This window comes from Saccostrea echinata, unplaced genomic scaffold (assembly GCF_033153115.1).
Source record: "Saccostrea echinata isolate AGI-Se365-2 ecotype Australia unplaced genomic scaffold, CSIRO_AGI_Sech_v1 ptg000003l, whole genome shotgun sequence".
Lineage (NCBI taxonomy): Eukaryota > Metazoa > Mollusca > Bivalvia > Ostreida > Ostreidae > Saccostrea > Saccostrea echinata.
In genome coordinates this window covers 5601414-5617609 of record NW_026889752.1, presented here as the reverse complement: position 1 = coordinate 5617609, position 16196 = coordinate 5601414, and the positions used below count along the sequence as shown (strand labels likewise).

The 16196-nt window shown below is 30.1% G+C and overlaps 1 protein-coding gene across 1 annotated transcript; it reads right to left on the bottom strand.

The window, feature by feature from the left end:
* Positions 1–271: 271 nt before the first annotated feature.
* On the bottom strand, positions 272–1552 carry LOC133178792 (uncharacterized). Its single transcript, XM_061313487.1, has 3 exons — positions 1490–1552; positions 684–775; positions 272–618 (listed from the first exon to the last, which is right to left on the bottom strand). Exons 1-3 carry the CDS (start codon positions 1496–1498, stop codon positions 297–299), a joined length of 423 nt encoding a protein of 140 aa, XP_061169471.1. The 5' UTR covers positions 1499–1552; the 3' UTR covers positions 272–296.
* Positions 1553–16196: the final 14644 nt, after the last annotated feature.

The window sequence follows — 16196 nt, the reverse complement described above, 5'->3', positions numbered from 1 at the left end:
CGTTGTTGGTAACAATGAACGTCATCTGCTTGTGTATGTCAATCAAACCAATCAAAATTCTTTTTTTTCTAATTAATAAGGTTAAACCGAATTATTTGATATTTTTGCATGTTCGTTGAAAACACATAAGAAGTTTGAAATACAAATTTTATTTGGAGATAATTCATTTTTTTTTCTTCAGAAAATGAGGATCAATTTTCAGGAAGTAAAATCACAATTTGTATAATGTTTCGTTAAAACTCAATGATTTAAGTTTTCATCTTTAACTTTCTTAATAACTACAAGTTTGTCAATTGTCAATTTTCCTCAGTAATCCTGTAATCAGGAGAGAACCCTATGAATTCTGTATCGGTTATATCTACGGGGCAGGTATAAGTCGTCAGTATTCCGCCTTGGACTCTAACCAAGACAGTTCTTGTATCTTTGATGTCCAATGATAACGTAAACTCATCTGAAAATACCGCCGGATTTGCACCAGTGGAAACTTCTTTTTGCCATATTCCATTAACGAAAGAGTTCAAAACTATTTGATATGACGGATGTCTTGCAATTGGATTGAAATGCAGAATGATATCGTTCCCTTCGCCCATTCGTTGTCTAAAATTTATGGCCATTCCTCTAAAAAATAAATTAGTAATATAAATTGATAAATTGATAACGAGAGAAAGAGAGAGAGAACTTACCCTGGTTTATCATTTCCTTTCTTGTTATATTTCACTCTAAAGGTAATGTTCTGACCAACATCTATTTGATTTCCAATATGTTTTAGACTGATCTATTCAATCAAATGTAATCAAGATAAATTTTAGGTAGGGATTAATTAACAAAAACTCAAATAATTGATTTCTTAAATTATTTAAAGATAACATTAATTTGATCAGTGATTGCAGAGAATTAACTTATTTTCTGATCAAATGATTTGATACGTACATGAACTGATCTAAAGATAACAACAGTTAAATTAATGCCATGATCCCATCGAATCAATTTTTGCTCCCGTCAGTTCAAATAATCAATTGTTGAACTCAACAATGAAGTAATGGTTATAAAGCGTAATTTATAGTTTCGTAAACTGTTTTTTACCCTTTATTTCAATTAAATGTATCTTCTTTTAGGGAAAAAAAGTATTAATTAGATTAAAGTTGTTTTTAATCGAAGGCATCTCTGAAAAAATAAAAAAGTAAAGAGTATTGCTAGAATAATTTTTGTACTCTTTAATCATTTGATTAATAATAATAATAATAGAATTTTCAGAGCCTCGAACTTGCCTTCAACATTTTACAGTCTTTCACTCGAATGATACGTGCGTAAATTACAAAAAAAAAGTGATAACAAAGATTTCTTTATAATTTATTGTGCGCATCAAATGAATTTACAACCATGATGTAGCTCATCGGATATTTAAAAAGATCTTCAACAAATGAGTTTATGTAAATCTCGCAATCGTTACTATCATGTTTTGCAAACCAAAAAGTCAGAAGGTACTGACATATCCCATCCTTGTATCTTCATATTCTTCTTTTATCCTCTGTGAAAGTTTCAATGCTCTAAAATTTAAATTATATCTATCTATCTATCTATCGATATATATATATATATATATATATATATATATATATATATATATATATATATATATATATATATATATATATATATAAATGAAAACAGAATGCTACAGTCCAAATTAAATAAAATCTTTACTGTTAGCGCTTTCAGCCATGTTGGCTCTTCAGACAGTTATGAAAAGTTGAACTTTTTATAACTGTCTGAAGAGCCAACATGGCTGAAAGCGCTAACAGTAAAGATTTTATTTAATTTGGACTGTAGCATTCTGTTTTCATTTATTTAAGTATTTTTTACTGCACCAAGAATTTAACTTATCAACGTATATATATATATATATATATATATATATATATATATATATATATATATATATATATATGTAAAAACCAAATTTAAATGAAAAACTCAAACTTAAATCTATAGCGCTTTCGCCCCGCACTGGCGGGCTCAAGCGAAAGCGCTATAGATTAAACTTTGAGTTTTTCATTTAAATTTGGATTTTATTTTGTACCTATAGGAAGGAAAACATTTTATTGAATATATATATATAAATATATATATATATATATATATATATATATATATATATATATATATATATATATATATATATATATATATATATATATATATATATATATATATATATATATATATATATATATATATATATATATATATTGTATATATATATATATATATATATATAGAGAGAGAGAGAGAGAGAGAGAGAGAGAGAGAGAGAGAGAAAGCACAAAGAAAATCATTTTTATAAGGATACCCATTTCCGCCCAAGCCGGGTTCGAACTCTCAACCAACCGAACCAGTCTCCTAGCAGTACAGGAACAGCTCGCTAGACCGCTCGGCCATTTAGGCAAGTCTAAAAATTTGCTTTCGATGCCGATGGAATTCTCCCGGAGCCGCCCTACACTACAGGGTCATTGATATTGGAAGTGAGATAAAGTTATTTCGACATTGGTTTTATCAGAGGATCGTTGCCGATACCCAATGTAATGATTTTTTTTTTTATAAAGCACATATTACAAGAGCTTTTAAACTAACATAACTGCCCTAAGTGAAGAAATATCAATACAGAAAGCACAAAGAAATTAAATTTTATAAGGATACCTACTTCCGCCCCAATCCGGGGTTGAACTCTCGACCTACTGAACCTACTCCTAGCAGTACAAGAACAGAGTGCAAGACCGATCGGCCATATATATAGGCAAATCTAAAAACTCTCTTTAGATACCGAGGGAATTCTCGCGGCGCCGCCCACACTGCACGGTCATTGAGAATGGAAGAGAGATACAGTTATTTGGACATAAGATTTATTGGAGGATCGTTGCCGATACACATTCTAATGAAAGTACTCTTTATTTATAAAGCACATTTTACAACAACTCTGAAACTAACATAACTGGCATAAGTGATTCTAGTGGTCTAACGCGCTGTTCCTTTACTGCTAGTAAGGTTCCTTACAAAATGCAGGAAAAGTGATAAAAAAAAATACTAGTAAAGTGACAGTGTTGAGCTCGATGGCTGAGAAAAGGGGGTATCGAACATTGAATAACACCAAGCGAAACTGAAAGCAAAACACCATGGTTTTCCCTTAAAGTTATTTTCTCCACGTCTTTCTCCAAGTCATTTTATTAATTAATGATACGGCACTATTAATCGAAACAATTCCACAAATCGAATGTAGCTCAGTAGTGTTACCATTACAACTATGATAACTATAATAATTGAATAATATTGCTTGATAATCAAGGTCAACTATTTTGATTGATTTTCTACAATTTACGAATAAGTTTGGTTATTTACCTATACTGAGCTTTTATATTTTGATATATTGATTTATATTTACGCCATGTGTAGATACGGTATTGATCTATTTTTAGATACATTCCAAGGAATTTCTTTAAAGCATACATGTAAGTATTATAAAATTTGAATGTCCTCAACTATGTAGTCAATTTGGTCTGTATGTCTTATGTGTAGGCTCAATAAAGATTTAAATATGATGAAGATCTCTTTTTGCCAAATTATGCTTCCCTTATTATTATTATTATTTTTTTTTTTGGGGGGGGGGGGGGTTACAAGCTGTAATGAACAAAGTTTTGTCAACTTCTGTAGCCATGCATGACAAAAAGGTAAACTTAGAACAATATATATCTATCGTCTAGCGACTGATTGCTATTGTTATTAGTAAAAAGTGTTTGTTAATAAAGAGTTTACTAAATAAAAATTCACTTACCCAAAGCAGAATGAAATACTTTAATTTCACGTAAACATATTTAAATACCCATGTTTTAAGGCGTGGCGCAGAGGTAACCAATGAAATGGCACGAAAGCACCTTTTTGAACAATTGATATGCTCATGTATTTTACACTACATCGTTTCTGAAAAATATAAATGTAATCCTCGATACACATAAAAACCAATCAAATGCAAAGGAAATTAGATTTGAAGGTGTGGGAATTAAAAGGCGTTAAACAAACTGGTTTGCTGCATAAGTATACAATATGGAAACACTTAATAATCTCTTGGGTACTTCGAGTCTGCAAGAAAACAAAGGCAATTAAATGATACAATAATTGAAGTTTGATAAAGAAAATTATTATTTCCGAAACCATACCACTTTTCATGTTTTTTAACATTCTTTTTTCATCATAAATGAAAAGATAGTCGCGCAACGTACATGTGGATATTGCTTTTCATTATATCATATATTTAAACTCATTTCTTAATGGAAAATGGAACATCTATCTACTGAAAAGTATTCAAGAATAGGTTAGACTCCCAATTCTGGAGGGAATATCTATACAAGATTAGGATTACAAATAAATTTCAAATGGATACATAGAAGGGAATCTTAAGAAAAAAATTGATCGACAAATAGAGATGAACATTGAATTACAGTACATTTTATTTTTGTCAAGGACGATTGTTAGCCAGCAACATAGAAAAGTTACATCCGGAAAACTCACACTAAAGTTAATGTTCGATCAACTAGATAATCAACCAGGAAATAAAAAAAGAAGGGTAAAGAGAGAGATTGACAGAAGAAATCCTAATACCTTATACCTTTGAGTAGAACAAAGAATACTGAAATTCTGTTAAAATTTATATCACAGGTACTTATGCACTGGAACGCCCCCCCCCCCCTTTCTGCAATCCCTGCAACCCCCGATATGTTTGGAGCTTGATGGACATTTCTTTTTCATAATTTGTATTTCTCAAGCTAATCGTTTCACACAAAAAATATCCGATAAAACAAACATGTTAGAGGAAAGGGGCAATACCTGTTTGTTAACATTGTGCCCAATTAGTGTTTCTAGGTAAGAAAATGTATTTAGTTTATAATTTCAACCTTAAATGTCGGTTCACATTGATTCTACATATGTATCTGAGTTCATGATATCGGACTGACTTTGAGCAAAGTACTGTAATCATTTCAGTCTCTTGTTCTTTCTTAATAGTAGAAAAATAGTTTGTTTAAGGAGATGTTGCTTTGGAATCATTGTTTCCATGGAAATGTATAAGCAGGTGAGTTAAGACTAAGTATAAACTGACTAAAACGCGTAAGGGTTATACAGAAATGATTAGAGCTTATCTTAAAATACAAAACAAGTACCCACGGTAAGCAATACCCAGATCACAGGATGACATCATATCATGCCATCTCTGTTCTCTTCTTCACAATGTTATAATAAAAAACCATCGACAAAATAGCTTTAGAAACAAGGTTTAATTAATGGCAGAATTTTCAAAGGATGAGTGATATTGTTTCACAAATATCGACAGCTTAATTGTTTAACTACTATTGGTAAAGTGTTGAGTTCAAACATGGTTAAAATTCACAATCCGGTGTATGTTTCCTCAAATACATACGAAATCCATCGAACCTTATTTGACATTCAGGAGCTGTTAAGAATGTTCTTTACTACGATGGATGACACAGAGCAAATTCGTTATCTCAAATAATTATTTCATTGGATAATTTCACATAATTAATTATGTATCGATAAATATATAGCAGGCTTTAAACTTGCAAAATAATATACGAAGCTAAAGATACAAAAGATAAAGAGATGCACTTTAAAATTTCCTGTTTTAAAAGTATTCAATAACATTCTGTTATCTTTTCAGATAGGCACGGGTATTCATGTATGAAAAGAAGCATGTATTGCCAAATTTGTGTCTTTTTAAGTACATCTAAAATCTGATTTGAAATAGTTTTGGGTCTTCTTAGAGGTACACGCGCTGTTAAAAATATAATAACAACGCAAAATGTAATAAACAGGGATTATTACATTTTGCGTTATTAAAATTTGCGTCGAGATCAACGCATTATGTAATAACGCACAATGTAATAACAAAATTTTTAGATTATTACATTTGCGTTATTACATTTTGAGTTGGGACTAACGCAAAATGTAATAACGTACTTTTTTCGTTGTTACATTTATCGTTATTTAATTTTTGCAAAATGTAATAAAACAAAATGTAATAAAACAAAATATAATTTTTTTTGGATTAGGTTCAACGAAAAACATCACAAAATTGATTAAAACATATAACCATGGGGAAACTCTCCTTTTTTTTTTTTTTTTTTTTTACAAAATAGAAAGACAGAACTTTGACAATGAGGCAAACGTTGCGGCTTTTACGGACAATACTCAATCTTAATGTATCTTTTTTTTTCTAACTCTGTTTCTTACATCTTTATTGAATATTTATAATTATTCACTTAACTTTGATTGATATGTCTATTATAAATCAGTCAGTGTTACACGTATACATCCAATCAATGAAATTTTTAATATTACCAAAGATTGAGCATGGATCCATCAAAACCTCACGTATCTTGATGTGCATGCACGACGTGCATGTGTACATTGGTTAGCAAATTGGAAGTGTATCTGTTTGTGTCTGGCGAGGAAAGGCAAGGATGGGGTGGGGATGTTTACTTTGTATGTTGATTATTGAATTTCTATGCACAAACAAAAACCATCCATTTTATTCTTAGAGAGAGAGAGAGAGAGAGAGATAGAGAGAATTTTATTTTTGCTGGTCTACAATGTTTGTAAAACAGTATGAAATCGTAATTGTCAATTAACCTCTTCCCCGATATATTTACACCTGCCAGTACAAATTAATAGATTTTTTTTTTCTAAATTCGATACATGTGTCTGTCAAAAAACAAAAGCACACTGATCAACGAAATCCCCCCCCCCCCTGCACGCACGTTTCTAATTTGCAACACCTATGATTTGAATATTAAACTGATTTCAAAAAATCAAGTATATTATAAAATTCATTCTAATATAAGAATAAGCATATGTTTATTCTTTCTTTTGTTTTATTTTCTTTCCGTTTCTTTTCTTCATCCACTTCTCAATTGAAAATTATTCTCAACCTGACTGAGAAAAGTGTGTTATTACATTTTGCCTTCTTGCCTTTTGCTTAATCTCAACGCAAAATTTAACAACCCAAAATGTTATAATCCAAAAATTACATTTTGCGTTATTACATTTTGCGTTAATCTCAATGCAAAATATAAAAACGCAAAATGCAATTATCCCTGTTTATTACATTTTGCTTTGTTATTACATTTCGCGTTGTAACAACGCGCACTAATGAATTCAATCATCCTTTTTATACATGTAACATGACAATAGAGTCCCTTTTCTTTAAAAACGTTGAATAATAATGGTCTTCAAAACATCTGCAGAGTTATGTATTGTAGAGAATAAAAAAAGAAAGAAGCAGGTTATTTAAATCACCTAAACTGATTGAGATTAGTCGTTTAAAATTATTTTAAACTACTCAAACCATTGACATTGACACGTTTTATACGAACTAGAAAATCAACATTCAACGGAAGCGCAAAGGTCTCTACACTTGTTGTGTTATAATTTGTAAATTGTCTTATATTTTATTGTCTTATCAACATATAAAGTGTAATAAATCCTTATTTATACATATTTTGAATTGTATTTAGATTTTTTTTTACATAATTTAAGGTACCTTCTTTTATTTAATTGATTTTATTGCTATAAGTTATCGACTTAAAAAAAAAATTGATTTTAAGATATCAATCAAAGCAAGATATTTAATCATATCAATATATTAATGTGGATATGTAAAAATAAATATATAGTTGTATCGATAAAAATATATGAATATTTCTTAGAAAGAAGTGAGAAAATATTGTTATTGAATTAACTCCGCGGGGGGCGGGAATTTTAATGAATCTTTACATCACTCGGGATTCAGTGAAAGCTCCTATACCATGTATTTGCGATCGTATACGATTTTAGACTAATACAAACTCAAAAATATTTTGAAAAGGGATATAGAGAGACATCAACAGTTAGATCATGAGCATAGTCATAGGGAGTTATTGTCTCTATCACCACATAAATAGTATAGATTCTGTAGAGGATTACGCCAGGCGATGGGCCAGACATGAAAAAGAAGACCTTGATACTTTGTCAGAATGGATTAAATGTGTTAGATGTATGTTAAAATCGCTCATTAAAAGATTGAGGGGCAATATGAGAACCATCCATCCTTCTGTATTCTAATCCAGAAGTGAAAAAAAGAATAAGATAGATTACATGATCAGTACGTACTGGTCCCTGCTGACAAAGCAGGTAACAACATTGTCTTTGTTTGTAAGGCTCATTATATTAAATGTATTTAAAAGGAACTTGGATTTAATTCTAAAAGTGGTAATCCAACTTATACTCATAGTTCCCTTTCTAAGGAAGAAATTCCTCAACATCATATGTCAGCTTTGAATATTTTAATATTCCAAACAACCAAAATGAATTTGAATTACCATATCTATATTGGATTCCGACACTTCATAAAAATCCTTACAAACAGAGATGCATAGCGGTCCAGTAAATGTTCAACCAAGCCTCTTTCTTTACTCCTCACTAAGATATTAGTAGTGAAGGAGAAACTTCAAGATAACTGTGCAACAATTTATTCGAGAAGTGGTGTAAATCAGATGTGAATACTTAAAAATTCCAAGGAACTTTTGGAAAATTTGAAATCACGAGAATTTACCAAAATCAACAGCTTAAAAACTTATGACTTTTCACAACCGTTCCCCACGATAAATTAAAGTTCAGGCTTTTTGACATTCATTGACAGCTGCTTTTTCAATAAAAATGGAACTCGTAAATCTATTTACCTTGTCATTGGTCATTTGCAAAATTATTTTGTTAAAAAACATTCTGATTGTACACACAAGTACTCTGAAGTTGACATTAAAAAGATGCTTGAGTTTCTGATTGACAATATCTATGCGGTTTTTGGAAACCAGGTCTTCCAACAATCTATTGAAATTCCCATGGGTATCAATTGCGCCCCGCTATTAGCAGACCTTTTTTGTATTCATATGAAGCAGAATTTGTCCAAAATCTTATACGTGAAAAGAAGAAAACACTTGCTGTGGCCTTCAACTCGACATTTAGATGTATCGACGACGAATTGTCAATTCACAATGGTTATTTCCATTCTTATGTCGATACGATATATCCCGGTGAGCTTGAGATGAAAGATAGCACAGCGTCTGACACATCTGTTTCATATTTGGATATTTTAGTTGAAAAAGACGTTATTGGTAATCTAACAACCAAGCTTTATGATAAGCGTGATGACTTTAACTTTTCAATCGTCAACTTCCCTTACTTATGCAGCAATATACCTTCATCACCTGCATAAGGGGTTTATATCTCTCAGTTGATTCGATACGCAAAAGCACGAACTTGCTCTACGTACAATTTCTAAAACGAGGTAAATTATTGACAAACAAGTTGATGAAACAAGAATATCAGCAGTCTCGTTTATAGTCATCATTTCGTAAGTTCTATGGTCGATACAATGGCCTTGTCAGCAAATACAATTTATCTTTGAGTCAAATGCTGACTGACGTTTTTCATACTAATTGTAAGGCCATTATTTACACACTGAATTGTCATCGGATTTTTCCGTTATTTCTTGATCATGACAAGGAGCACACGGCGGGTTTGACCGGTCGGCAGGGGATGCTCACTCCTCCATGGCACTTGATTCCACCCTGACGTTTTGGAGGTCCGTGTTTGCTCTGCTCCTATTTTGTATTGTTTAATGGACTTTTGAGCTTGAATACTGTTCGTTATCTCCATATATTTCATCTGGAACTAGTGAATTTTTGTGATGATATACGAATGTGTTTCAATTTTTATTTCTTCATTTTTCTCATCTTCCTCGGATGAAAATAGCATATATACAATCTCTTAAATACATTATCAAATTAAAAAGTCAAGTCGAAGACTGACATATATCTGAGCACTATGGAACTTGGCAAAGATGAATATACATACAGGTGATATAAATTACCTGAAAATAGCCATTAAAAGCTTATGTAGGTTTTCTCCAGTGTGTTTGTTCCATAATAATAATTAGCAAATGCATAAAAAAAATGTCTTAAATGCTATGTGCTTGAAAAACTATCATAATGTTGTTTCAGGACTTTTATGAGTATATGCCTGATCGTTCAAAAGCAAGAAAAGTTTAGAATTATGCACAAATTTAAAAATATATTGTGTTATCAACTCTCGGTTTTCATTTCTGTTGATCTCTGCATTGCTACATAAGTCTAGCTTAAGGATATTTACAGATATAGATGAAAGCAATGCGACAGAAGCTACTGTATGTCAACGTAATGAATCCTGTACGAATACTAATGGCCCCTTTTCCTGTAAATTCATCAGATTGTTTTAAAGATGCATATTTTGTATAGATATCAATAAATGTTCAGAAAACCCATGCAACGACACATCGACTTGTATTAATACTTTTGGACTTGTTTTAATACTTATGGCTCATATATATTATTCTGCAGAACTTCCTTTTGTCAGGAGCCCTGCGAAATAGGTATGTATTCTTTATAATTGAATTATAATTGAAATATTTGAAGGTTACTTAATAAATACATACTTGGTAAAATCACACATATTTCAACTTGAGCCAAAGTACTTGAATTTTTAACAAACAAAATGCAAATTTTATTTAAAACAGAAGCACCTTTACAGAAACACTTTATAAACTAAAGCGATTTTAAATTTTCGTAAAGCACTTTGGAGTTTTTTAAAATCCAAATCTGATTTATACAACGTTTTAGAATATCCTGCATCACAGTACGTTTGACGTTTTCCTTTTTAACATTTATAATTTTGTAAGGAGTAAAGATAGGTTCGGGGGAGCATTTGCAGGCAATGTATTTTTGTAAGAATTTTGAGATTATCGAACTCTTCTTGGTTGACTGGAATTTTTAAAGTATTAAACACTTAAAATTGATTTTGAAGAATTTCATCCTTATAAAGCGAATTTTTTATTTTAGTTTTTATTTCCAGACGTAGAATTAAAACACTTTTTTTTCTAAAATACATATCCTACGAGATTATTCTCTTAGTTCTTTATATAATAAAATATAATAGCTTTTAAAAGATAAGTTTATTAACACTTATGATTGCATATCAACAGCACTGGCAACATGTCTAGGTCACATGACACTGAACCTGTAATCCCTAAAACAGTTTTAAGGTCATTTCGAGACCTGGCTGATGGCGGAGCAGTGGAGATAAAGGAACAATTAGATCTCATCTGTCTGTCTCGGAACTAAACAACCGATTTTCAACTGAGATTTCAACTAAAGCGTATCCGTTTTATACTTTGAAAATGCAAAAATGTAGCCATTTTAAGATTAAATAAGTGTTTTAAGGAATATAAAATTTACGATTGTTGTAATAAAAGGTTAGTGCTTTGATGATATTTATATATATTTGAGTCATATTGAACATAAGTTAAAATTGACAAAATAATTTATCATTAGTGGAGAACAGTGACATACAGAAATGATCCGTAAAGCAGTGTTAAGATTATTTCATGAAGAATTGTCCACTTACGTTTAACCGACATTAGATGTTAGTATTAAATGTTAAAAGTATTACCTACTGTATACAGGGTTACTTTTGCCCTGTTCTATTTTCACTATTTCACAAAATATTCTTCCGTTTTGAATTGGTCAAAACAATTTAGAAACTGTGCTCTTTTACTTTTAATTAGCCCATTAACAATGAAAGTAAAATAGTTGAAAATAAAATCGTGGGGGATGGAATTTCCCTGTTATTTGTAATTATTATTTATGTGGCGTTAAAAATAGATTTAAAAGCAATTAAACATTGTTTTTTGTATATTATAAGACCTATATTGTTAAAAATAAAAATATATTAATGATAAAATACATCATAAATATACACAAAGTCACCATTGTGACTTATCATCATCTATTTATTTTCTGTAATTAACGTTGAATCGTTTATTAGATAAAAAGTCTTTATTGGGAATATATGTATCATTTTCCTTTTAATGACATGCACGCTGACATATGAAATCCAATAAATATTAACTTCGCAAACATGCAAGAAATATTGCCACTCTGATAATCTGCACAGTATAGGTATATTGTTACTTTGATATCGGAGAAATCTTTACTAAATAATTGATAATGAAGAAAAGCAAATTTGCCTTCTACTTTACATTCAGTTGGAATATTTATTTTTCTATTTTTGCTATAACATGAAGGTCCCTTTTGGAAAATCAAACATGATGAAGTTATATCTGGTTGTCTTCCTCTTTGAAACATCCTTCATCTTAGGAGAGACGCAAAAGTCAAAGGATTTCATGAAAAATGTGATGGATTGTAAAAGCGTATGTATCCAAAGGGAATGGGCACTCAAATGCCTAGCAGGATCTAGTCCAGGTAAACGTTTCTTTATTAGCATCATTAAGGTATATCACGCGCCAGCTTCAAAAAGAAGTTTGTTCGGAACACCTCTAAGGTCAAACTTATCAATTGCAATTCAATTTGAATATTTCATCATATTTAATTTAAACAATGAACAAATACAATGAAAGATATTCGTCTAATTTACACATTTGTTTCATTCAATATTTTAATAGTTTAGCTGTATATATTTTTACTAAAATTATTTTTCCTTTTTATATGCTAGGGATAACTAATATAGGTTTCAGTTAATATTTTAAGTACTCATCATACTTTAGTCACAAAATCAAAATATATTGAAGAAGAAAAGATAAATGTTGCAGTGTTTTCTTTTTCTGGAAATTTCATATTTTGACCAATACCTCAAAATTTACCCTCCTGGTCCCAACTTGGCATTTCATTATTTTAAACACGATACTTTCATCTAATCAACACTAAAGTCAAAAACGTTTGACACAAGAAAAAACTGCCATTATAAAATCTAATTTAAGTGCAAAAATAGCAAGTTAGATTTATTATAAATCAGCAAAATACACACTGATCCCCAATTTTCTTTGCGATTTTTAGTCATGTCTTATAAAGATTTCTTATACATATTTCAAAAAAATCTTTCATACAATTCATTTCAGGAGTGACATATAAAATTTGAAAGCAGTCAATTTTAAAACCTATTATGCAGACTTTCACATTGCACTGCAGTATTTGCTACTTAGACAATAGATTATAAACTTTCAGCAATTTATAATTACACGTAAATGTTTCAATGAATTTCTTAAGTACTTGTACATGTAAAGAAATAATAGATTAAAACTTTCAGAATCAAAAGTGTCTTTCAAGAGGGCGAAGGAAAAATAAACAGTAATTTTTGATACCTTACATGTAAGAGTTATCTAGAACTTTTTGATTACTAACCCTCTATTGTACATGAATATAAAGTTGCTTTGCTTTAACCTCAGGGTCAAAGATTCCAGAAAGGAAAAACCATTCTTCAAATCGGCCGGTTGCATTTCATGCATATTTACGAAATCATGTCTCCAGTCTTGGTGAAAATGAAATTATAAAATACGAGACGGTCCTAACCAATGTCGGCAGTGGTTATAATCCTAAAACTGGTATATTTACTGCTCCCGAGGCCGGCGTTTTTTTCTTTTAGCTGGTCGTACCTTACAGTTAAAGGCGGTACAGCATACATTGGAACGTTTGTTGACGGCAAGGCGTTTGCTTTTGCTTTGATGGATAAACAACGTAGCAATTGGGAAAGCACTACAGTGCATATGGTAGTATCTTTATATAAAAATAGCAGATTGTGGACTCAAAACAATTCCAAAACTACTCATATTCGATCTCACTATACATATTTTTCTGGGTTAAAAATCTGCAACTAATGACCAAAAGAAATCAAGAAGATATCACTTTATGTAATATCCTATGGAATAATAAAAAACATAGTTTGAGTAAACTATTTTATAGTTCTGTTGTTGTCTTTGTCTAAAACTTTGAAATAATGTTTTAATGTAAGAACGCCATATACGAGAAGTGCTGAAAAAAAATAAGTATTCTATTGCATCAAAGATTTTTTTCTTTTATTAAAAACATATGCAACATACAACATATTTGGCATAGAGTATATTATACATTACAATTAGTATTTTTATAACATATCAGAATTATATTACTTCTGCAGAAAGAAAAAAAAAATGCATCATACCTGTCTAATAAACATTCTACTATCTTTTACAGCATTTTCTATAATCAAAACAGTGTATGTTTTTTTTTTTTTTTTTTTTTTTTCAGCAAACTTTAAAAAAAAAAAAACACATATAAATTGATGCAAAAGATATACAATGTATAATATATAGAGAAAAAAAAAGTTTTGAATCCGGGTAGCTAAAGGGGTCTTATTCAACACCAGCACTGTCCATAATGAGGACCCCTAGCTACCACACATGAGGACTGTTTTCCTCATGTTTTGGATATACAATTGGCTACTCCATAATTAACGTAACATAAGATTTTTTTTACAAACAATTTGCCACATCACTATATAAGTTATTTCCTATTTTGCCACATTTTCTCACAATAGAGTTTTGTAAAATGAGACAGTTTTTAACATAAGATTTCAATTTAACTTCTGACATTCTTTCATTATTGAATCGACTCTTCATTTTATACTTATATATTGTAAAACAAATAAATGAAATTAGATTATTCAAAATACATGTGTTTTCTGATTATTCACCGTAAAATCCCAACAAAATACGTTTCCATGAAACATTAAATTTTAAAAATATACTAGTTTTTCGCCATAAAAAATTTGTAATTGCACAGGGAAATAGAAGATGTTCATTATCTTCTAATACATTGCATAACTCACACATTGGTGATACATCTTTATTCCATTTACTTACACTTGCATTAGTATTTAACAGACAGTTAAGCAGCTTGTAGTTGAATTCTGCAATCTTTTTGTCATACATATTGAGCATTTTTGAAATGTATATATTCTTCCATAATGTTTTATCATCTATGTTAAAATATTTATTTCACTTATTCTCATAAATTGAAATATGAAATTTTGACTGAACTAAGATCGAATAGTAAAAATAACTTTTTAAGGTTTTGGTCGACTTAAAACAGTCGTTTCTAAACAAGAACGAGTCATTATCATGGATGTTAATATATTTTGCATAAGAACAAGCAAGTTTTGATTTGAAAGGTCTTAGCGTCTTTTTGAGCATGATATATTCACAGTAAATATTGTTTTTATTTTTTAATTTATTCCAAAAGTAATCTAGTGCATGTATTTCACCATTTACATCGAAAAGATCTTTCACATACAATATACCACTCTTGATCCATTGTTCAAAACATATAGTTTTAGAATCATATAGAAACAAATTATTGTGCCAGATAAATTGGGATAAAAATTCTTCCTTCAAAATACTGTTGCCTTGCTTAAATTTTTTACACTTATTAAACATTGAAAAAACTTCCACATAAAATTGCGGGAAATTAGTCAGTTCCCAAAATTTTTTATCATCCAAATTATAATTCGTTGTTTTAATAATATCATGTATTGATAAATTATTATTTTCTTATAGACTATTTAAAGTAAAGTGCGTGATTGTATCTTTTGTAGCTTACCCAAGAAGCTTTTGCAGCAGAAAATTTACTTTCAATATCAATGATTCCTATTCCTCCTAGTTCAATTTTACCAATCAAAATGTTTCGTTTATTATCTCTCTTTTGTTCCACAAAAAAGTTGAAAATGATTTTTGAAACCCTTTTAAAGAAGTCTTTATCAGGATTATATAAAATAAATGCATTATACACAAGCTTTGATACTGCTAAAGTATTGATTATTGTACATTTTCCAAATATTGTTAATTTGCGATTTCGCCAGACACTTCAGATTTTTTTTTTTTAATAGTTTTTCAAGTTTGCTTAGCCAGTTTTTTTCATAATGCACGTCTTTATTATGACCTAAGTATATTCCAAGAGATTTAACACTTTCAATTGCGATTTTTACACCAAATAAGTCATCAATGTTGCAATATTTAAGAATTAGGGAACCAGTTAAGATGCATTCAGTTTTAGATAAGTTTAGTTTCGGACCAGCAACTTTACTAAATTGGTGAATAATATCTAAAGTAGTTGCCAATGAGTTGGTATCTTTTAATGCATTTGTACAGTCGTCAGCATGTTGAACTATTTTGATGTTTTTTGAAGCATTTTCATTAAATGATAGGCCATGTATATTTTTGTTATATCTAATTT